The sequence below is a fragment of the Perna viridis genome, chromosome 7, assembly GCF_037379345.1.
Source record: "Perna viridis isolate PV_CMFRI_1.1 ecotype Kerala chromosome 7, ASM3737934v1, whole genome shotgun sequence".
NCBI lineage: Eukaryota > Metazoa > Mollusca > Bivalvia > Mytilida > Mytilidae > Perna > Perna viridis.
The window spans coordinates 3,833,339-3,857,729 of NC_142451.1; the positions used below are offsets into that span (position 1 = coordinate 3,833,339).

Genomic DNA, 24,391 nt, shown 5'->3' on the forward strand with positions numbered 1-24,391 from the left:
CATTCAGTTTTCGGTTTGTTTTCCTTTAGTGGAACCTTAACTCGTTTAATACTGTTAACAGAGACGGTTTTCAGACAGTCTATAAGTTGCAGTATTTTTGGGATGAGAAACTGTTGTAAATATTTTCATTCAAGAACTTTAAAGCATGTTAGACGAAAAATTTTAATTAAAGAATATGTGTAAGAAGTTAGTTCACAGTATTAAGAGATTGTCCATGTAGTTCCTATGATATGGTTGTCACATGGAAAATTTATCTCGTGGGATTTTTTTGGTTATAGTACAATGTTTATGTCATATATATGTTAAATAGTACAAAGATTTCTTTAAATTGACAATAGATTGGTCAAAAATGATTTTAAAATTCCCTTAAAATACAACAAAATTTTGCCTAAAATGAAAGAGTTAACTCCCTTTTTCGATGAATTTAAATACTTTCTATGTAATTTACTTTCTTAACCATTGCAGTTAATCAAAAACCAACATTCGACCTTTAGAAAGAATGCATTTAAGATACAACATTGACTAAATATTTTTGGAAACAAAATTTGTCAAGTGCCACCCACTGCCTGTTTTTTTGCATGGATGTGCTCTTAACAAAATCAACAGTTCACTGTGTTACTCAATCTGGCAAAAATGTTAGTTGGTCCTAGACCTAATTCATATATTTGTTATGTGTTAAGCCAGTATGGTGTTTTTGTCTACATATACAATCACTACCTGTCGATGCATTTTGACTACTCAAATAAGTCTTCTGCAGTATAAAAACTGGTACTTTAACTGGAAAACTTAATTTGTAGGTTAGCATATGTTATAGAACTTGGAAATGTGGACCCTAACCCTCATCGAAAAAGTTATGTTGAGGTAGAGCTGGAAATTAAAGGAAGAAACAAAAGAATGACTCACAGGAATCTTTTACTCGTTCTGAAATCTCCAAGTAAAGTGATGTGGAAAATCAAAACCAAGAAGCTTCAGGGATATGCTGAGATTGTGGTGTGTATTAGAACACTTATATAGTACTTTGTCAATTTGTCAAAATACATGTACATGTATGAGATAATGTTCCTGTACATCAGTAAGTAAAATATTCATGTGTTAATTTTAACTGTGACGGACTAAGTAAACAAAAAAGGTTGACATTCTTTGTATTGAAGTTGACCATCTAGAAGAGCTGACATATCCATACAAAATACTTGTTGTAAATATGAACAAACCAAGAAAATAAAACCAACCCAGAACAAATCAAATCAAAACAAAAAAAAGTAGAAAAACCGAAGGACTGAAAACCCTGAAAAGTGTGAAAACAACCTTCTGATGTATGGTGAATTGATATTAATTAATTGTTCATTTCAGTCAAACAGTCAAATAGATATGAATGGTATTAAAATGGACCCTGTAAGTGAGAGGATTGAGGAGTTTACTGAGACAGGTGATAAATTTCTGAAGTGGGTAGAGATGTATGTTGGACAGGTGGCCATGTATACCTCCATTTCATTGGCTAATAAGATCAAGTTAGTCATTCCTGGTAAGATATTATTGCGCAAAACTTAAGGAATAAGTTTTAAATCTCTTAACACAATTGAAACTTTTGTAAACTGATTTAACTTTATGGTTTATTATACCCACACTTGCAAAATTGGGGGTGGTATAAAGTGATAGGGGTGGCTGTTCCTCTTTCCTTCTCATCATACTTCCTTCATTATCCATCTTTTATCCATTACTCCTTCACAACTGAATGTAATTGAATGAAACTTTCACAGAAATAGCAATATACTGTGACAGTACTTACATTAATGGCACTTGGTTTTTCAAAATTTTGTCAGTGCCCTGAGTTTATAGTTTTCAGTGAGATTTTACATTTCATTGGGAATTTAAATTTGTAATTTGACCGAACCTTGGCAGCCAATGATCAGTCTTCCAGTGTTAATGTTTTCTACAGAGTTTCTATGTAATTAGATTTACTTTTGAAAATTCATGATTTTGTGGCATGAAAACTGATTTGTTCAACGTGTCATAGTTTTCCTTTACTCTTTCGTCTACCCCGGACTTGACTTTTTATGAGCATCTCGGTGGGTGTTTCTAGAAAAGCAGAGGACGCTTACCCTACTGGTGCACCTGGTCCATGCTCCCAGTTTTTAGTGGAGTCCGAGTTGTGGGGACGACAACAAAAGTTGGCTCAAGAATAAAGGTACTTTTGGAAGAACATTATTGATGATCATATTATTCTAGTTCATTTAACATCAGATTCAAAGAAAAATAAATGTTTTAATGACTATTTCCCTTATTTATCATAGGCATCGATTTGTAGCTATAGTTATATTTGTTTTCAGATACTGAAGAAAGAAACAAACTACCACCTGAAAAACCAACCGTATTAATAAACCCATTTGAGAATGCCAAACAGACTAAACAGTATTTAAAACTAAATACTAAAACAACATGCCACAAACATGGAGTGATTAAACTTACCATGAGCAAGGCTATGTTAAATGTAAGTCTGAGACAACCTTTGTATTAACTTACCATGACCAAGGCTATGTTAAATGTAAGTCTGGGACAACCTTTGTATTAACTTACCATGACCAAGGCTATGTTAAATGTAAGTCTGGGACAACCTTTGTATTAACTTACCATGAGCAAGGCTATGTTAAATGTAAGTCTGGGACAACCTTTATATTAACTTACCATGACCAAGGCTATGTTAAATGTAAGTGAAGTTTTAACTATATTTGATTTGATAACATGTATAATTTAATTATTGTTTATATTTCACTTTGTTTATATTAGGCTGTGGGTTCCTTTCAGGTTCATTGGGTCCACTGATCTTAACTAACTACAGGTTCTTTGATATACTGTGTATTTATGTTTAGATTCTGACTTCCTGTTGGTGTGCAGTGTCAAAATGAAACTGAAGATCGTTGATACTATGCCCTCCTTTAATGAATTAGATAAGATTCTTGGTCTGACTAATTATGAATGAGTATGAAAATTTATTTGTAAAGCTTAATTTTGACAGACTTTCAAGTTGGATCTGGGCCAGATTTCATTAAAGAGTCCATCATGTACTGCATCGATTGATATGACAAGTATTGTATTAGAATCTGCAGAAAGAGAATGTGGCACCAGGAAGGTCATCAGAGAAGGTCAAACATACCTAGTTAATGAGGTTTGTTTTATCTTGTGTAGTGGTGTATCAAGTTTAATCATGAGAGAAAGGAGTCAGACTTTCATTTAGTTTGTTTGAATGAGTAATCAAACTGCTTGTAAATAATTTAATTTGATTTTTAACAAGCTTTCTGATTGGTTTGTTCTTTTTGAGCAAACCAGGTTATTTTGTATAACCTAGCTTAGTACTATGACGTCATTAATGCAGATCGGTTTGCACACTGTGATTAAAATAATCCCAAACAAAATAAATTGCCTCTGAATATTCAAGGGTGTCAATTTAGCAGTTTTATGCATCAGATGTACGTAAAGTTTGTTAGTTCAATGCATATCTCCTTTGAATTGTATATGACTTGATAGGTGTGATATACAGTTCTTGTGCTACAAGTGCTGTTGAAGTTTAATTTATTTTGTATTCATCTTTTAAGTTGACTCAAAAGCTTGAAATATAGTACTCATAAATATTATTCCCAATAGTTATATAAAACCAGACTTCAGTATTTTTTTAAACTTCCCAAATAGTTTTCTCCTAATAAGTATAATACTGTAATAACTATTAACGGAAATTGAAATGTGAAATATAAATAAATAAAGTTTTGTTGCATGAATTTTTAGTAAATCCTTGAATGTCAAGAATTAGCTTGTAATCATTAAATGCTGCTTTAAAGAAGCCTCATTTTCTTCATGATTTTGCAGGTTTTGTTAATGAATTTCCATCTTCTTACATTTGGAAGTTTTAATTGATATGCATTATCTCAATGCTATAAAGTATGAACACATTTGTAGACAAATCACCCTTATCTATTATTTCAGATTGTAATTCATCGTTCAGTTGCTGATACTGTTGAAACAGGAAGTGGTTATCACTACGAGGATGATATGGATGAAGAAGAGGTTGAAGGGTCAGGAGCAGGTAAACTAAGTACAATTACTGAGACCCACATGGATGATGAAGACTACAGACAAGTGGATGTAATAAAGTCTGAGTTTATTTGCCTTCTACAGGACGAGGACACCATTATATCAACGCCTGCTGCCAAAAAGGTAACTAGAGAATATTTGTGTTTTTGTTAGTAGCTTCTCTAGCTATGATTACTGTAAATATTTTTATTTGTGGGTATCATTTCAAGGTTTGCTCAAATTTCAACTGTTCTTAGATTTGTATTTGATAGGTTTTATTTGACATTTTGCATGAAAAAATTTTACATTTTCCTTTAAATTGAAAGGATAAATTTGTCTTTAAGGATAATTTGCTCTTTCATTCTGGTGTGACTGAACGAGCAATTTATACTTAAAGACCTAGGCAGTAATTCTATTCTTATACAATGTAGTACTTTTGAAATTATAGCAACTTAATTATTTTATTTAGAAAACAGTTTTTTCTTAGGAGAAGTTTTTGATTTATTGTATTATATTTCCTGAAAGTAATTCTGTCTTATTGTCCTGTCATCTGTCATTCATGTGATCACATTAATTATGTTTACTACTTAGGATTACTATTTGACAATCACAGCAATAAATATTAAGGATTCACTATACACAAGCTGTTACTAAAGTATTAATGTCATACACAGCTGTCTCTTCTCGTATACAAAAACTTTCTTCTATAAGGAGAAAAAAAATTGCTTTCTTTTAACTTATTTTTGGATATGTGTACCTGTCAAGTGCAATTTTTTCACAATTAGGTCAATATATTACAATGTAAGGACTAAACCTATTTTTATTTTTAGCTTATGGTTTAGTGTTTGTAGATTCTTTGCTCAGTTTAATGAAATAATCATATTATAAAGTGGCAGATTTTACATTTATTTCGTGATGAAATGTACTAGTTCTTGTTCTATAATCTTATGTAAATAGGGCAGTTATGTCGTAACATAATATTTTTTCTATTGCTTTTTTTCTGTGTTTATTCTTAAACTAAAAGTATACTTCAAATTCAGGTCATAAAAAATTATAAATTAGAATAATCTATTTTATAGATGTTGATGATGAAAAAGATGACCTTGCAAGCAGTTAGGTTTTTTTTCCTGAAAAGAAATAAAGTATTTTTTTTAAGCATTAAAATCCTCAGAATTCAATTAGAGTATCTGATAATAACTGGATTATAAACATTGGTTAACTTATAGTTTGACCTTGTCCTTCTTGGCTAAAGGAAAGAAATGTAACCACCCGCACACTAAAAATGATTAAAACTGTTTAATATATTTACCCTTTTTATATAAAACATAAAAAATTTAGTTGTTATATATTGGTATGGCACTTATGACACTTTGTTTTTGCGCAACAACTTAAATATTAGTTAGTAGTTCTGAGTTTTACACTAAGGTTTCTTACCACAAAAGTAAGGTTTTGATTCTTGGGATCATGGGTCCATTTGTTAATCAAGCATTTTGTAGAATTTTAACAACTTAGCTAGTATGAGTGTATGGATCTCATATTTTTTCTACAAGGTTCCATTCCACATATTTCAAGCTTGGATTATGACATATGACCTTTACTGGTTGTGACTTATGACCTTTACTTGTAGGGAGTTTAGGGCAAAAAAATTCACATTTTCCTGATTTTGTGCAATGATTTGATTTTCATTGTATAGGTATCTATGTATAAATTGCTTATTTCCTATGTCTAATCTTAAATTTTAAATTTCTTTGATCACATGTGTTTTCATTTGACCACAATCCAATTGTGGAGCTGCACATATCAAGCTTGAATGAATATTTACCACAATTGTTTAGGGTTCAACCTCTGTGATCCTATAAGATACTGCCCTGCAAAGCATTTTATCGTAATTTATTTTTCTTATTTTCTCAGTTGTGTAAGAGTGGAAAACAATACCTTAGAGAATCACTGAATATCCTTTTTAACAATTTTTTTTAAATATTATGAAAGTATTATTGTTCATTGAATATCAATTTTTGTAGTTATGGTGGATTTAGTAAACCACAAAATTTGGTTCAAACAAAAAGGAAATTTTCATTATATTTGTAAAATGGAGTAGTCAAGTCCACAAATTCAACAATTTATGAACTTAATTTTTTACCTAAACCATGAAAATTGGTACCCACCAATAAATACATGTAAAAAAGTTACTGAGGACACTTGACTACTATTGTTATAAAGGCAGCATCTGATCAATTCCTTCTGTAAACAGACTTGATTTATACACAAAGAAACATATATACCAGTTTATATTGTATTAATTTGTTGAATTCTCATACTAAAAACTTTTTGTGACATTATTGAGTCATAAGGTATGCATGCTTGCTTTTTAATGATCCGAATTTTATTTTCATTTTGGAAATTTACAAATTCTTTAGTTTGATATAAGAACTAAAGAAACTTGAAATATAACGAATTTATGTGATTTACTGATAGCTATGTATATCACATGTACCACTAGAAATAATGATAGGATAATTAATTGGAAAGAGTGAATAATCAAAATATGATAACGAGTGCTGAAGAATGCCTAGATTTAATGAGTGTGTGGAACTTATTCTGTGCACGAGTTAAATCTTAATGCTTTCTTTGCACGAGTGACCAAATTTTTGTTATTCATGATAATCGATTGATTATCCTATTTATTGTATAGATTTACTCCATTATTCTCTGTTCTTTTCAACACAAATTTATAATTTTGTGAAAGGCGGATTGATATTCGTGTTGTGACGTTTTAGAGGGAGAATGCGGGAGAGTGAAATTACTGAATTTATTTCACAGTGAATTATCGGGAAAAAAATTACGCTGGGAATAATTGGTATATCACTGCTATCTATAAAATAATTCTGAATGACATATGATGGACTGAACTAAACGTTAAATCTATTTTTAGGAGGATAATGTTCAGCCTGACATCCCTAATGTTAACCAACGTCCGTCATCTTCCGGCCATGATGTCACCTTCGAATTACAAATATATAAATCACCTCTGTACTTGGAACCGAGCTATGTTTTCCCTATGGACATTGGAATAAATGATAGAGTTTATGTTGATGCTTCCATAGTTGGTGGTAAGTACATGTTAAATAGATAACATTAGAGAAGCAGGTGAAACAACTGCTGTAACAAACTATAAAGGTCCAAGGCAGTCTATTAATTGGTGAGGAATATTTATTACTTAGGTCTTGCCAACAACAAAAATGACCATGTTTATTGCTAATTTCAGGAACCATATTTCTTACCTGTTGTTTTCATTGCTTCAGCATATGTATATATCATTGACAATTTCAAATGGATCCTGAGTAACATAATATGTTGTATTTTTGTCAAATGATTAATACCATGAGAAATGGATAAGGTGGTTTTTAGATGTAATGATCAGATGATCTTCATAGAAAAAATGAGTTTTGACAATTAAGCATATAAGTAATATTTCTGCAAAGTCTTAGAAGCCCTCAACAATACTTATGGAAACAATTTTGTTTTTAATATGATGGATTTGTATAGCCATTTGAAGTACTTTTGGAGGTAGACACCATAATTATTTCAATTTTATTGGCAATATTTACTAAATTTTGGTGTGTATAATACACTCATTTTTATATAGAGTTCATTTCCAGATCATGGGGTGCATCAAAATAAAAATTGGCCACGAAATGAAAGAAGGACATTGCATAATGTAAACAAACAAGCGGGAAGTGAAATGTTACTGAAAGAAAGTTTATCTAATTAATGATATTTTCTTCAAATGATGTTCAAATGTCTTAATACATTGTAGTATGTTTCAGACAAAGGTTGTCTAATATTTCTTTCTGATAAAACTAGGTTAGAGATTAAAATGAAACAACTAAAAACCAAATAATAAAGTCCTTTTTTTTTGTGAAACCCTCCTTATTAAATGCTTTTCCATTTAATTTTCTTTGTTTCTTACAAAAGTATGTTTTAAAATGAGAAATTGCCAAATTTGAGTTACAATCAAAACCAGAAATGTCCAAATTTCCTGACTTGTGATTTTATTTCATAAGCCATTTCATCTTGTGGTCCTTCGAAATTAGAATTATTCAATTAATGTAGCTACTGATCTTTACATGATTTTTTAGTCTGAATAAAAGTTACTCCCATCACATTTTTGTAGAAAATACCGCATAAAAGTAAATAGATTTACTGATCAAGTGCAAAATAAATAAAAAATCTTTTGTGTTACAAAATTCTACTGAAGTCTTAGTGTAAAAAAAAACTTTTTTTCACTTGTTTTGATGTTCAGAATTGTGCTGCATACAATATTTCAAAATTGTACTGCATACAACACAAAAATGTATATTATACACACCAACTTACAGTAAATGGTATCTAAAAATAGCATTTGGTAAAGCAATATTCTAATGAATTATATTTTCCATCTCAGATACATCAATGAGAGTACAGATCATCTCCTGTAATATAAAAGGGAACCACAGACCAATACAGTCACTCATTCATAACGGGTAAGTCTGTACTATAGTGGTGAACCTTTTATTTGAGGTCTTATATTCCTACCTTATTTTAGTTTCACTTTGTCCTATTTTATCTTGTAAAAATAAGCATTATTGCAATTGTTTATCTTGTTAAAATCATATATATGCTGTTCAAAAATCCAATACTCTATAAAATAATCAGTTGAAGAATAAAGAATGCCCATAAAATGCTCCTACTGTTCAGAGTTTGTTCTTTTAGTTAACTATACTCTTCAATTCCCAAAATTTCTATGTTATAGATGTATACTGCCAGGTACCAGTTGGGAACCAGTACCAACAGGGCGACCTTTCCTGGGATCTGTCACCCAGAGTCAGCGATTCAGCTTTACCCCTAATATACTTGGAGAGTTTATTAATCAGTACATATATGTCAGTTGTAATTTGACAGTATGTAGAAATTACCTCACAAAAAAGAATGAAAATATACCTCAGGTTAGTTCTGGTTTTCCCTTGTTACCACTGTGCCTTATTTACTTGGCAGAGTTTCTATAGTTTCTTTCAGTATGTTTCTGTTAACTAGTAACTGTGTATTTGTGATTAAATTCTTTATTGTACATGTACAGTATTAGAATGACAGCATTCCTTTACATGGATAATAAAGTTCGTATCCCATCAAATTTAATTGCTTGAGAATTACATTTCTAGCATCAGCTTCCATAAATCTGCTTATGGCAAAATTATTAACAAGCAAATTGTAATTGTCTTTTTGCAATGAAACAGTACATCTAGTAAAATGCTAAACCGATAATGATAGTTGAAAGATCAATGTCATGGTTCTTAGGACTTTGTCTACATTGTCATTTTATACAATAAGTCATTTTACTTAAGTTCTCAAATCTATAGATTTATAATTAGTTTTATTTTTACTTTTTATCTTTAGTGTATTGACAATAAAAAAGAGGTCTGTAGGAATGGTCTACCAGCATCTGATGCCAGTGTACCCACTAAAGCAGATGTAACTAAAGGTCCATTAAACTTGGTTAAAGATAGTGGAACAAAGAAACAACCCATAAAACCTGACTCAGGTAATATGACTTTACATACTAGAATTAATACGGTTCAAAATTATAGGCTACTGGTGAAAATTTCTTAGATTAGATGACAAATGACTCTGTTGCCAAGACATTATCACACATATCTCTACTGTATAGCAGATTTCTCCCTTTTACTGAGCTGAAAAATAAGATCAAACTACAATTTACCAACATAAGGAGTGAATTAATAATGGTATCTTACCAAAAAATGATCATTATTTATGTGGAGACCTACAAACATTCAACATGTGTACAAAATTACAATTTAATTGCCTTGGTGACCAGGAACACAAACTAATATCTTTTTTTCTTATAAGAAAAAAAATATTAAAATTTCTAAAACTAAGCATTTTAGATGCATTTCAAAAATACAGTTGTCTTTTTTGAACTCACAATAAATAGCTTACTATTTTGAGTATTGTCATTTAAGCTGGTGTAAAGGTTGAACCTACAGAGAAGCCATCTGATTCAGACAAACAAAGTGTAGTTGTTGATGGGTTAGAATCAGGGACAGTTATTGGCATTGCCTTTGCAGCATTTTTTATTGGAGTCCTACTAATGGCAGCACTATGGTTCATCCATACACATACAGGTACATCTACTAAAGTCAAAGGTATAGTACATCCATTCACATACAGGTACATATACTAAAGTCATATGGGTACATCTAAAGTCAAAGGTATAGTACCTCCATACACATATAGGTACATCTACTAAAGTCATACAGGTACATCTACTAAAGTCAAAGGTATAGTACATCCATACACATATAGGTACATCTACTAAAGTCATACAGGTACATCTACTAAAGTCAAAGGTATAGTACATCCATACACATACAAGTCGATCCCAAATTAGAACGATATGGTATCAAGGGTAATTTATTAAAGTGGCTTTATAGTTATTTAGAATCTAGAAGACAAAGGGTTGTTTTTGGAAAGGGATGGAAAATTAACCATAGGCTCATTGTATGCTGGTGTACCACAAGGATCTGTATTAGGACCTCTTCTTTTTCTTGTATATGTCAATGACATATCTGATAGTATGATTGGGCTTTGTAGATTATTTGCAGATGACACTTCTATTGGTCATGTAGCCAATGATGAGGAGACGCTTGTCAATATGAGTAATATGGACTTAGAAAATATTTCTATTTGGTCTAGTGAATGGCTGGTAAAGCTAAATCCTGATAAAACTGACATTATGGTATTTAGTACTTGCAACAGAGCTACTAATATTGTTTTTACATTTGATAATTCTATCATACAACCAGTCGAATCACATAAACATCTCGGCTTGGTATTTAGCTCTGATTGCAAATGGACAAACTATATAGATATTCTAATTTAGAGAGCTTCTAAGCAACTCAATGTATTACATAAATTGAAATTTAAGCTGGATTGAGAATTCCTCAAGAGGATCTACTTTACATTTATAAGACCAATTCTAGAATACTCTAGCAAAGTTAGGGATAATTGTGGATTAGTCAGTTCAGATAGAATTGAGAAAATCCAACTTGACGCAGCCAGAATAGTTACGGGTTTAACATCATATGCTAGTAGAGATTCACTTTATCGAGAGACTGGTTGGGAAACATTAAAGGATAGAAGGGAACAAAAGAAGCTTCTTTTGTTGTATAATATGATTAATGGACATTGTCCTGAATATTTATCAAATTTACTTCCCCCATTAGTATCTGAGATATCAGTGTATAACTTACGCAATAACTGAAATTATAGCGTCCCTCCAACTAGACTTTCATTGTATCAACAGTCATTTTTGCCAGCTACATTGAGCCTATGGAACAATTTGGATATCTCCTAACGAGAATCACCTTCTTCTGATATATTTATATTACGTTTAAAATTAAAATATCGTAATAACAATGCCATTAATAGGCCACCACCGTTTTACCTCATTGGTAAACGATTCATGAATTTGGCTCATGCACGAATTAGAAATAAGTGTAGTGCTTTGAAAAACGACTTATTTAGAGCACATGTTATTTTTGATAAAAGCTGTTCTTGTGGAGTTTTGACAGAAGACGCAGAACATTTTTTTCTCGTCTGTCCAAATTTTACTGTGCAACGAAACATGCTTTTTCAAAATTTGACTGGTGTAGAAACAAATATTTGTCTCAACATTCTGCTTTTTGGAGATGATAATTTGAGTTATGAGTTAAACTCATTGATTTTTAGTTATGTTCAAACGTTCATTGAAGCTACTAGGCGGTTTTTACGTGAGTAATATAATGTTGTTACATTCAGCTCGTAGGGTATATTGTGAACACTACTTGTGTTTATTTTTATGTTCCACTGCAACATTGATGCATGCGTGTCTTGAAAAATTCAACTTATAACTTATTTAAACATAATGCAATCAATTTGAGTAAATATTTTTCGATATCCCTGTCTAATTTTATTCATGCTTAATCCCCAGTGCATGCATCTATGTTTATTGGTCACTACATATTTGTTTGTCTCTATAGTAACTTCGTAAATAATACTATTTATTGTAAATGTCATAAGTATGTATCATTCAAATGTATATATTAGGAGAAGGCATCGATAAGTTGTACAACTTGTGTCTAATACAATTGTCTTTGACAATAAAATATGTTTAAATTCAAAAGTAGATCTACTAAAATCATACCGGTACATCTACTAGTCATACAGGTACATCTACTAAAGTAAAAAGTATAGTACATTTAATTTATGTTTAACAAAATAAATAACAGTTTAACTGAAAACTGAGTTTTTGGTATTGAATGAATTTTGTGGTTTTGTTATTAAATCTGGTTTGTAGTTGAATTGTAAAGTTGTATGGATTGGTGTGTATTTTATTGAATCATTATTATATTGTGACTATTTCAAAATGTTGACGGAGTGAACATATTGTTTGTAATATTTTAGGTCCATTAAAACATGCAGTAGCTACTGGTAGAGCAGGGATTGACGGAAGTGCCGAGAGTACCCCAATGTCTACAGCCCCTATCACTGTTAATACATAAATATGGTGTGACACGTATAGTTGGTTATTTTGACGTGGTATATACTTTCCATTGTTTTAAGGAGGTAGCCCTATTGTAAGGGACATAAAAACTCATGAAGTCAGTGATATGTTTGTATTATATTCAATTTTCCCAAAGCCTCTCAAGCTTTTGTTTGAAGCAGAATAAAATGTATTCAAGTTAATTAGATGCTTACATAAGATTGATGTAAAATGCTGAATACAAACGTTCCAATGATTTTTAAGAATTGTGTACCTTACCTTAGGTCTACCTCTTTAAGTAAGGATATATTTTGCCAAAACTCAGTATTCTTTATTCATCACAGAAAGAAAGTTGTTACTATGCCAAAACAAAATCAAAATAAATCCAAAAAAATTTGGAAAATTTTTTTTTGATTGTATAGAATGTTATTTTTACCCAATATTATGACCAGCTATACGGGATCTGTTCTGAAACATGGGTTATATTTTTTAAAACGGGTAGACCATAGCATTCAGACCCAGGGAGAATTCTGATGTACGTTAACTTAATCAGTTTGACATATCTTGTGAAATGTTTTATTTTTTTGCTTCAAAGTTTTATAATTTTAAGTTTTTATACAATTAGAATGGCTTAATTAGTACATCACTTTCAGGTAGTTTGGTTTTAGTTTATATATTCAACTTCCATGAAGTTTGTTTTTTATTTGAAAAGATCCTGTTGTGTTTTATCAAAAACCCAAATTGTTTTGTAAGACTTCTTTGCAATGCATGGCTTAAAATTATTAACCTTGGTGCTATAAGCAATGTTGCATACAAAGATATCTGTCTGTGTTATGGTATTAGAGCAATGTTAAATAGTCTGTCTCCACAAACATAAGTTTAACCATGTTGACCTTTAACAATAAATAGAAAACTGGTCCCTTGAACAAAGCTGATAAATTTCCTTACCAGGTTAAATAAATATTTATTTTATTTGTGCATAATTTCCCCTTAATCATAATGCTTCTTGAAATCTTCGCTATTGACTTCTTCCTAATGAAGGAGATCTCTCCCCCATTGGAGATCCAGGAGGTTGACATGTATGCAAGTCTCTTGTAACATGAAAATTCTATGCCTGGTCATGATTCTACATATATTTAGATCTTTGAACTATATATACTGAGTATCTGCTTTTAGTCATGGTATTGTAGGCTAACAATAGTTAACCAGAATCAAATACACAGACGTGCCTTAACATCAACAAAAAAAAAAAAAAAACAGTGCCAAAAACTAATATTTAATGTTTTCTGTGTAAGATATTGGTTAGTTGAGTTGTTGATAAATTATTTAAGGTCTATGGATGGTTTCACGAAACACAGTGAGGGAAGTATTGGTCATGTCAATGAGCAGGTAAATGGTACTTTTATGAGCAATGTTACTCTTGCAAATTGTTGGATTTGTTTAGATCTGGTTTTACAACCTTAATTTGACCTCTGTACAATGTGCCTCTTCGTTTGGCAGCTGTGGTCCATTCTGACCTTATGTCATCAAAAACTGAAGAAACAGATCATCTTGACAAAATTCAGTCTTCTGCAATCAATATCACTGTTTTAAATCCTATGATGTGTTTATTTCCTTTTTTGCCTTCACCTGCCTATTACTTAGGTACTCCTGTATGAACATAAAATATATATTTGCTATATATTATTTGGATGTCCATAGCGTCCCACAGAAATAAAGTTACTAGCCAATTCATAGGTAACTTCTGATTGGTTTCCTGTCTGTTTGTCTGTATCAGGTTATCTGCATTTATGCAATTAAGTTTTATTTAAAAAAATGTGTGTAGATCAGGAGTTATGTACTCAGGAATCTATCAAAATTATAAGTGGCTCAAATTTGGTCTAAAGTTACTTAAAAAGCAGGCTTTATAAATGTTGTAAACTTGGCATGTAAAAAAATGAATATTTCGGACCATAAAGTTTTTTTTCCTGTAAGTTTAAATGTCATGGGTCAATATATATAGATCACATTTAAGTAACTTTTGCTTCCACTGTCTATAATGAAATAGATTTTTACGAATGGCACCCAGTAGCTTATTTATTGTGTGTTTACTTTGTTGTGCTTATCATATCACGTATTAGAGATTACCTCATTTTTATATTTATTTTTAGCATACATTTTGTTTGTACAGGGAAGATGAATTTGGTGTAATGTTGTGAATGCCATGGCGACAATTTATTTCTCTTGTTTCAGAACAGATTTATTGTATGATATTAACATATTTCTGTTTATCTTTTTATTATTGATATTGGTAGGGGACTAAGTATCTGTAGAACTCAGAAACGATAGCTAAAAACCACTTGAAACAAAGTTGTCAGTTGATTCATGTTGGATTGATCGGGGAACAATCTCAGATGTCACTCTTTTAAGAAGTTCTGTTCTAAATGAAATCAGAAAAGTGTATATCCATGTTTAATGGATGAAGACCACATTACTTTCTGCAGTGTATGTAGTAATTTTACCCTGAATGGGCATTAAGCATGGATATGGAACTGTGTATTTAATGGTAGATAACCCCTATATGGTACTGGTTACCTTTATAAAAGCATTTTGATTTTTGAGCAGCTGTACATACTAGCTCCACATTGTTATAGTTTTCTTTTGTCGATTGTTTTACATTTTTTCGCTTTAGATTGTGATAAACATTGATTGGTTTGTTAGAGTTAAACACTCAGCTCTTTGGTGTTATCCATTTAAAGTTAAAGGTCAAATTTGTGTGACTTACATTCATTTCTAAAATTGGATTCGGTTTTTCCTTTTAGATCAAAGGTAATGGAATAAGCATATTTGTTATTGAGAAAATACTTGCGATAATTGTCGCTGTTATAAATCAAAGAAGACTGTTGGCTGTGACAAACCAGTATGTAATCCGGTAATACTGTTGTTATAATTGTTATAATTGTTTATCTCAGGAGAAATTCACTTACATCATGTTGTATCGCTGAATTGTGTGTTGTGTGTATAAATGATGTGTAAATCTCCACACTTCTAGTGTGTATAAATGATTTGTAAATGTCCACATCTGCTGTGTGTAGAAATGATGTGTAAATCTTCAAGCTTGTTGTGTGTATAAATGATTTGTAAATGTCCACATCTGCTATGTGTATAAATGATTTGTAAATCTTCATGCTTGTTGTGTGTATAAATGATTTGTGAATGTCCACATCTGTTGTGTGTCTAAATAATGTGTAAATCTTCATTTTCATGAATGTTGAATGATTGTGTGGAAACACCATGTTTAACTGTTAAGTATATTTGTTGATTATTCGGTAGACGAGTATGGTGAATATTTGTTGGTTATTCGGTAGACGAGTATGGTGAATTTTTGTTTACTTGATTAATATTTTTTGACAATTCTCTTGTGGTTAAATCTATGAATTCCATTACTCTATGTGAAGAAAATTTAACCAATTTAAGAAATTATTAATCTTTTAAAAATTTTACTTTTGATTTACTTTCAAATGCTAAATGGCATAAAACAGCTGAGAACTTTCATAGAAAGTAAAAAGTTTTAAATGATGTGCAGTTTTAATCAGGAAAACATGCAATTTGTCAATCAGGCATGTGTAATTTAAAGCTTAAGTTGTGAGTTCTTAACCATTTATAAATTTTATTTTATCTGTGATTTGTAATTATTTGAAAAAGTTGTAATATTATTCTTTCAAGTTTATATTAAATTATTAATTTTTAAGAAGTGCATGTTGTGTTATGTAGATGTTATGGCAGGAGTTACTAATAGGTTGTGTCTAACATAAAACGTACATAATAGGTTGTATTTGAGCCAACTCAAACCAAGTTAAACGGAATCCAAATTTAAAGGTAAAAGCCTGAAAGGGTTTTTTATTTGCCATTAATAACCATTTACTTAATACCAATCTGTACTTCTGATAAGTGCTACATCATATAAGTGCTATACTTTAAAAAAAAAATGATCATGTTTTTTTATCATTGATAATTCTTTGTGCCATAGTACTTTGATTTTTGTTCTTTTTCAGAATAAATTTTGTTTTTGACATAATACAGCTTTAAGGTAAACATTTTTCGTCTCTTGATAAGAGACAGGTTTAAACACTTTCTTTCCCCTGTATCAACCTCTTTTTGTGGTGACTTAAATAAAATTGTAGTTAAATGATCCATCAGAATATGTTTGAAATAATAATTAAAAAAAAATACTTTATGTAAGTCTTTTTAAAGAAGGGTAACCAGTTGAATGACTATAATATAAACAGTGGTGTTGATAAGGCCAGTAATTGCTACAATTCTACTGATATTGTCCTTTCTTTAAATCTGGTTTCTTTGGCTCTGGAGACTTTGTTCAGCTATTCAATAACCTAATTTTTTTAGGCATTTATTTTTTTTTATTATATGATAGTTTTCAAACAGGACAAACACAAGATGGTATTGGTGTTTTTTTTCTATTCTTCAAATTCTGACATTTTAAAAATTAATAAAGTACTTTTTGTTTTTGTTATTTATTTGGTTGAAAAATCCAAGAAAAAAATACATGAAAAGTGTGTTATTGTTATGATAATATAAAACTGCAACTCTCACAAATTACTGCTTATAAAGGAATCCAGATTTTGATATTAATAATTGTGAAAATTATATGTCTGCAGTTAATAAGGAAATATATAGTTTAAAATTGTTCAAATCAGTATAAGTCCAAGCTTTTAAATAAGAACCGAGATATCTTGATAATATTTTTGTCTTAGACCATCTTGATTTGACTCTCAATATTCCTGCCTGCTGTTTTGTAAAATGGTGCAAAAAAAAACAAAAAACAAAATAATTTTCTTGTGGCAGCAACAATAGTAAATAAAAACACCCATAAAACCTTGTCAGGAACAGATAACTCCTACCAACATCATTACAGTCTTAACAATATAGTAACCTCATCTTGTAAACCAGGAAAAAAAAACAATTGTAAAATAGATTCTTAGTTATTTACTATTGTAATGTAAAATTTAGGACTTTCAGTGATGAACAAAATTGAATCAACTTCAAACAATGTCATTATATAGTAGAAATGGTCTAAGATTTTATTACTGGAGTTAAGGGTTTAGGATGGTAGAAATGGTCTAGGAGTACAACGGATTGGAGAGATTTCTGTATATAGTCAAACTTACTGTTCAATTTACCTTCACACATATTTTTATGTAAAAAGTCTAATATTCAAAGTTAAAAAGCTGTCATGTCTCGTTTTCTAGACTAGTCTGCTAATCTATCATTGGTCAGCTTTGCTGACAAATGAAATTTAAATGGAAAGTTGTCCATTAACAGTCGTCAATGCAATTTTCTTCATTATGAATGAGTTACTTGTTGTATGCTGGATAGTCAATTGTGTTTTCTGTAAATCCCCATAGAAATAGATGTACAGTTTTGTATTGTCTCGTTGTATCTCTTATTTGCTCTTATCACTTCTCTCTTCAATTTTTGATTCTGATAGAATGTTTTATGTTTAGCTATTATATCCAGGCAGGGATTTTATTATTACTTAATATAAAAGAAGATCTTATTTCAATGGACGAAGCATTGCTTTTTGTTTGTTTTGTGACCATTGTAAATTTGTTACTTTTATAAGTATTGGTTATAGTAACATTCCCCTGCCTGACACTAGTAGATAGCTGTAACATCATTGATATATGATCTACTTACTACATTAGTTTACCGAGTTCTTTGTTGGATGATATGAAATGTAAATTGATGACTATTAGTGGTAAAAATAATTTTTATGGTGAATTTCAGCTTGTACTTATCATTTTGTGTTCTTTCTAGTCCTGTATCATATATTCTCTGTACATTTGAATAAATCACATGATAAGTGTCATGTGATGTTTATAGTGTGATGTCATATGCTATTGAGTGCAAATTGTTTGACATTGTTTAAAGATCTGAGGCATGTTATCTACCAATACCATTTTTGCTAGAGGGGTTAATATTTAGAAGGAAATTTCACACATTTTTTTCTGAAGATCAGTTTAACATTTTATGCATGGTGTTTAAAAAGTGGCACTAGAAATACATCAAAACAATCTACCATTAAGTCCTACATATTGACCCCTCTAGGTGTATTTGTGTGTGTCCCTTATAACCACATAAATCCCCAAGAAGAGAGAGAGTGAAGGAGCTAACTTTCTACCTCATTTGTTTTATTGTGTATTGTGTATATATTTGTTTTGTTGGTATTGTTTAGAAATAAAACACAAAGGCACATACAGACGATTGATGACAATGTTTCAAAATATAAAGAAAATATTTAATTTTAACATTCATGGTGTTTATGAAAGGGAGAAAGAATAATACATTGTTGCTGAATTTGGTCATAGTATAAAGAACTTTTTCCATATTTTAATGAAGTGGGCATTTATTTGCATTTACACTGCCAAACTAGAAATTTATTGTTGAATAATTTGTTTCATTGAAGTTCATTGTCAAATTCAACAATTGACTTTATAATTTCATCTTTAAACATTACTTCATGACTTGATCACTTCTTTACATGATTTCAGTGTAAGGCATCATTATAGTCACATAATCACACTCTTGTTAGGTGCATTCAAGTTAAATACATTGAGACTGTTGTGACAGAACCAATTGTCTGTCAAGTTTGTGACTTACCTCTAGACATGCCAATGGCATGCTAAAGTTACCATTGGTACTAACTTGAATGCATCTTTTGGCATCACATGGGTGTCACATGATGACATGAATATTCATGGTTGTAATCAGGATTGTAATGTAGGGATTAATTAACCAGATCTAGAGTTGTGGTACAAAAAAATATAAATATGTTAACAAGGTAACATTATAAAAACTTTTAAAAATTTATTTTTCACAGATTTTGTCAAATGAACATATTTCAAAAAATGATTATTGTTATGTGGTGTTAAGAAATCCATATCGCTGGTACAATTTTTTATTACTTTCTGTTTGCAGTGAAATAGCAAAAATTAGTACACCCCAAAAATCAATCCATTTACAGTGATTTATGTATTTTCTAAATATGATGGCCAAAATGTTTTTACTTGAGTTATCGTCCAGTTCTTGAAAGAGGTGAGTACAACAATGCAGGAGATTTAAAAAGTTAAAAAAAAAATTACTTTATTAAGGACATAAGCTTAAAATTTATGATTTGGGTTTCTGTTTTATTCTTAACTTTAGGAGGAAAAATATAAGAAGAGTATCATGCTCAATAAATAATGATGCATTCACTGGCTACCTCAAAGACTAATAATCAGTTAGTTTTTTTTTTCCGTCCCAACCTCGTAACGCAAGTTGTAAACTATTTCTTGAAATTGGGGTAGGGACTTGAATACTGCAGTTAAATCCTGCTGTATGTGGTTGTTGTGTTATTTAGTGTTGTTTACTTATGTTTCCTTGTATACGTTGATATTTTGTGTTATTTAGAAATCATTTCTGTGTTCATCTTCAATCAAGGTGTGCTATATTGGAAATATGTTCAACATGTATTCTTACTTTTTAAAGAAAAAACTATTCACTTTTCCATTTGAAAACCTTAAGCATTATAAACAAAAATTGATGGTCATGTATGATTTTTTTTATCAAAGATTGTGAAGCTCAAGCTGAAATTTAATTTCCAGAGATAAATTTGAGACTTCACATAAAGTAGCTTAATTATAATTTTTAACATATCAATTGCACAATTTTATTTGAACTTGTAACTATTTTTTGTTTCAAATCTTTGTTGCTAGAAGAACTAATTAAATTAAATCCTTTCATACAAAGTCACAAACTTAATAATTTAATCACAATTTCATACATTTTTTCAACTGGTTTTTATTTTGAACTAGAAGGTTGCGAATTTAATGTCCACTAAACTTAGTTGAAGATGAACTTAGATTTTTTGATGATATATACTCTTTTTCAGGGATTATTCATAATTAAGGGTATATAGTGACCTCCTCAGTCATTGTAAAAATTCTCATTGCCTCATTGTTTTATTCATGTATCTTTATAAACAAAACTGGAAAGCAATTGTAAAAACAAAATAAAACATTAAAAATGATAAAAAAATACATATTTGTGTTATTTTTTTTACAATACCCCTTTTGTAAAAAGGAAGCTATAGTGCATTCACTTGGACTATCGTCATGGTGATGCTGTTGTCTTTAGATATTTGGTGTCTGCACAATAACTTGAATGAGTGTGTGTATCTTAATTAACTCTGTACCAAAAGGTTCCATAAAAAACAGGTTAGGAATTAAGGGCAAAAAAAGGGTTCAAGTAGACATTCTGGTAACATACAATAATTTGGTGAAAAAAAGGTGTCGATTTCTACATTATTGTAGCACAAGATTCTCCACCATTAAAGTCGTACTGGAATTATCCACTGGAATTTTCAAGAAAAATATGTAAAAGTACCATAAGAATTCAGGCTGGGACATTGCTCGCTAAAGTGATGTCCCAAATGAATAATATATGCAACTTGTGACCGAATTTATTTGGATCAATGTGGACAAAGGGAATATGTTATGCAGATTCTAGCAATGTTTCATTAAACTTGATTCAGTGAAGTAGGAGTGTTAAGATATGGGTAACATTCCATGTAACAGAAGGAAGAACAGACACCCTGCTGCACGTGGAAGGTATAATAAAATAGGATTTGATTATGGGGGTTATGACATGATCTCTTCTAGAATTTGGGGTCAAAACCAACATTTTTCTTGTTTCTTGACAATACCTTGCGTGAAAGTTCATGGTTCTCTATGAAATTGTGCCACTATGTTTAAATCCATGAAGACGTTGCAATTGATTTTTGAGGGTTTGTTAATTCGGGATAAAGAAGGGCCAAATACAAATGTTTCTTTTTTGTTTTTGAACTGTTTATTATCTTCTATGATACTGTACTTCAATGTTGCATATCACTGAAAGATAGTTGTATTTGATATTAATAATTAGGGTTAAATATTTACACTCAAAGTGGGATATCAATTTAAGAAAACAAAAATGCTAAAACAGTTCATAGATCGATGAACTTACACATACCTTTGTATTTATATTTTGAATATTATGTGCAATGTCTAATTGCAAATTTTAAATTTCATGACCACTTTCATTCTGGTCAGAAAATAAAGATTATATTTTGTTAAACAATTATCATTTATTGACAATCCAAATTCAGAGCTTGAATGTATCGGCCAACTATTTGGAGTTTAACAGCTCTGGCTGTATCAAGTCATCCCTTAGAAGCATTTCATTGTGCGAGTACACAGGAGCAACACTCTATGGAAAGGTATGTTTACCAGGTTGACATATTATTCTGACTCCTGTTGTCACTTAATCTCTGATATGGTACCTTGGTAGAGTAGCAGTGATTACTAATTTATATAATAAAGCCTTTGATAACTGCACTTAGGATTGAAACCACAACTTATCACACGAGACCACTTCAGTATGAAGGACAGAAACAAAATCATAACATAAGCTACCTTTGGTTCAAATGTCATCAATACTAACAGACAAAGCTTTATACATATATATGTAAACTGTTTATTGCACAAATTTCCCTCTTACAACATAAAAATTACTGAAATCTTTAACATTAAGCATAGTGATATAATATACTGAAATGTACAATAATAATCCATATAAAATTTGTAATAGATCATAAACCATTCCCAAAATGTTTCACCATGGTCAAAAATAGCAATAATACAATGGAAGTAAGTAAATCGGTAAAGTCTACTGAAACTCAAGTAGTGCATCTCATGTCTTTCACAGGAAGATATTAAAAGACTTAGTACATTAAGACAACTAATATTTTCTTCGTTCTTGTGCAAACCCTTGTTTTATATGTACCTTTTATAACCCATTTTAAATCTTTTCATAGTCATTTATTCTGGTACAAACAATGTTAAGTAGACCCTTAACCCTTTATTTTATTATTTTATTTTTTTTTGGGGGGGGGGGAGGGAATTATACTGAGAAAGGAAATGCTCCTTTTCCGCATTGATGTTCATAAGAAAAACCCTGAGAACCAAGTAATGAACTGTGAATGGCGGAACTCAAATTTCTGGCATAATACTAACATACATGGATAAAATGTGTTGACGTTCCACTCTGAATTACTGCGTCAGCACCAAAATAATATATACATGCACATAAATATTTTGTAGAAGTTCATATTACCAGAATAATGAAGTGCATTTATCATTAAAAATGCTTTTGGCAAGAATAAAAAAGCAACAAATGCTGGTATTTTCATGAGAAAGTTGATAATGTTGAATTTTTAAAAAATTAACTCGGGTGCTCAAATTTACTTTCAAAAGTGGAAAATTCAGGATTGTTTCAAATCAATGAAAACCAATGGTCTGTAACAAAGTGTTTGTGAAAAGGGTTATATTACCATACCTAAGTATAAAAAATTTCAAAAGTTCTAGGTAAGAAATTGTGTATGACCAGCCGTAGTGGACCTCCAATAATTTTAAACTCCCGTATTTTCACCATCTATTGAAAGTTGGTATCCCAAATAAATACATTCAACACACAAAACTTTCATGTACACAAACAAGATACGATGTGAAAATGATCTATAAATAAAATTCTATAATGATACAAGAAAAAAAACTGATATGAAAAAAAACCAAAAAAAAACCATGGTATCTTCTCACCCAGACATCTTGATGCCACACATACAAGAGACACATACATTATGTACAAATACAACCATGACTATCTATTCTTTATAATTGAGCAATAATTACAGGGAATGATTCTATCAATCATGTCGATAATATTTATCTAATACAATGAGTGAGGATGAAATGCTCTATATTCCACCTTAATGAGTATTCACCAAACAAATATACATGTATTGTAAATTACAATAATCATATATTTTTATGCATTCATTGTAACACGTGTATATAACTGTTGTGGTATTCAATTATTAGAAAGTTCTCCAAGTCAACCCCTAACAATATTCAGAAAACAAATCATCAAACTGGTTGAGTAGATGGAACAGAAAATTCCAATATATATTCTTTTCTATTTTTTTAAATAAAAAACTTTCACTAATATGATGTTTCCAGAGACATTGAAGGGTCTCCAGTGAAACATTTTGCAATAAAAAAAATACAATTATTATCCAAACACAAATAAAACAAATGTAAAAAAAAATATATGCTGTACACTGAAATATCAAATACAGTATTGCTCTCTTGGAGTATTTATGACATATCCATATGACTTTAATGTAAAAATTATTGAGCTATTTGAGTAATAATTTGTTCATTACTAACTAGTTTGGCCATGATTCTCACTGTTTTAGAGATCTGTTTACTAACAAATCATTAATTTGAACCAACTTTTAGAAATGAAAAGTTTATCAATTTCCAATCAAGTTTTTGGCAAAAACATCTGTAAGTTTGTACTTCAATTCATGATCAAAGCATTAAAGCACATAAAATAAAAATTCAACATGTTTTTTTTTCTACAGATGCTCAAATATTTTTAGTGTGGAGCTTTAAAAAATGAATGAAAGTAAAGATAATAGGATGTATAGGCCTTTGAAGTCATTATGCATGTATATAAATGTATTTGTATAGCTTATGTTGTTGACGAGTAGTTAGGGTTAGACATTCCTCCCATTTCATATGATCTATTGCTGGAACTGTTGCTATATTGCCTGAAAAATACACAAAACAAACTGTAAACCAGCAAAATTTTGCAGTTGATAGTGAAATCTGTTAA

General features: G+C 30.5%; 2 protein-coding genes across 7 annotated transcripts in view; one reads left to right on the plus strand and one right to left on the minus strand.

Moving 5' to 3' along the window:
• LOC148611006 (transforming growth factor beta receptor type 3-like) overlaps positions 1-19,675 on the plus strand; it is a 76,052-nt gene extending 56,377 nt beyond the window's left edge. For 3 of the 5 annotated variants that reach the window (XM_088591033.1, XM_088591035.1, XM_088591034.1), the window contains 11 exons: positions 798-990; positions 1,351-1,522; positions 2,328-2,488; positions 3,014-3,163; positions 3,976-4,206; positions 6,995-7,172; positions 8,507-8,585; positions 8,855-9,047; positions 9,496-9,640; positions 10,080-10,262; positions 12,562-19,675. In XM_088591033.1, the coding sequence (XP_088447159.1) occupies positions 798-990; positions 1,351-1,522; positions 2,328-2,488; positions 3,014-3,163; positions 3,976-4,206; positions 6,995-7,172; positions 8,507-8,585; positions 8,855-9,047; positions 9,496-9,640; positions 10,080-10,262; positions 12,562-12,659 (1,783 nt within the window). In that variant the 3' untranslated portion in view covers positions 12,660-19,675. The remainder of the gene's footprint in view (positions 1-797; positions 991-1,350; positions 1,523-2,327; positions 2,489-3,013; positions 3,164-3,975; positions 4,207-6,994; positions 7,173-8,506; positions 8,586-8,854; positions 9,048-9,495; positions 9,641-10,079; positions 10,263-12,561) is intronic. The other 2 variants (XM_088591036.1, XM_088591037.1) reach the window with 1 other exon arrangement.
• Positions 19,676-22,609: 2,934 nt separating this feature from the next.
• The window catches only part of LOC148611008 (scavenger receptor cysteine-rich type 1 protein M160-like), a 56,226-nt gene continuing 54,444 nt past the window's right edge, over positions 22,610-24,391 (minus strand). For both annotated transcript variants that reach the window (XM_088591031.1, XM_088591032.1), the window contains one exon: positions 22,610-24,326. In XM_088591031.1, the coding sequence (XP_088447157.1) occupies positions 24,248-24,326 (79 nt within the window). In that variant the 3' untranslated portion in view covers positions 22,610-24,247. The remainder of the gene's footprint in view (positions 24,327-24,391) is intronic.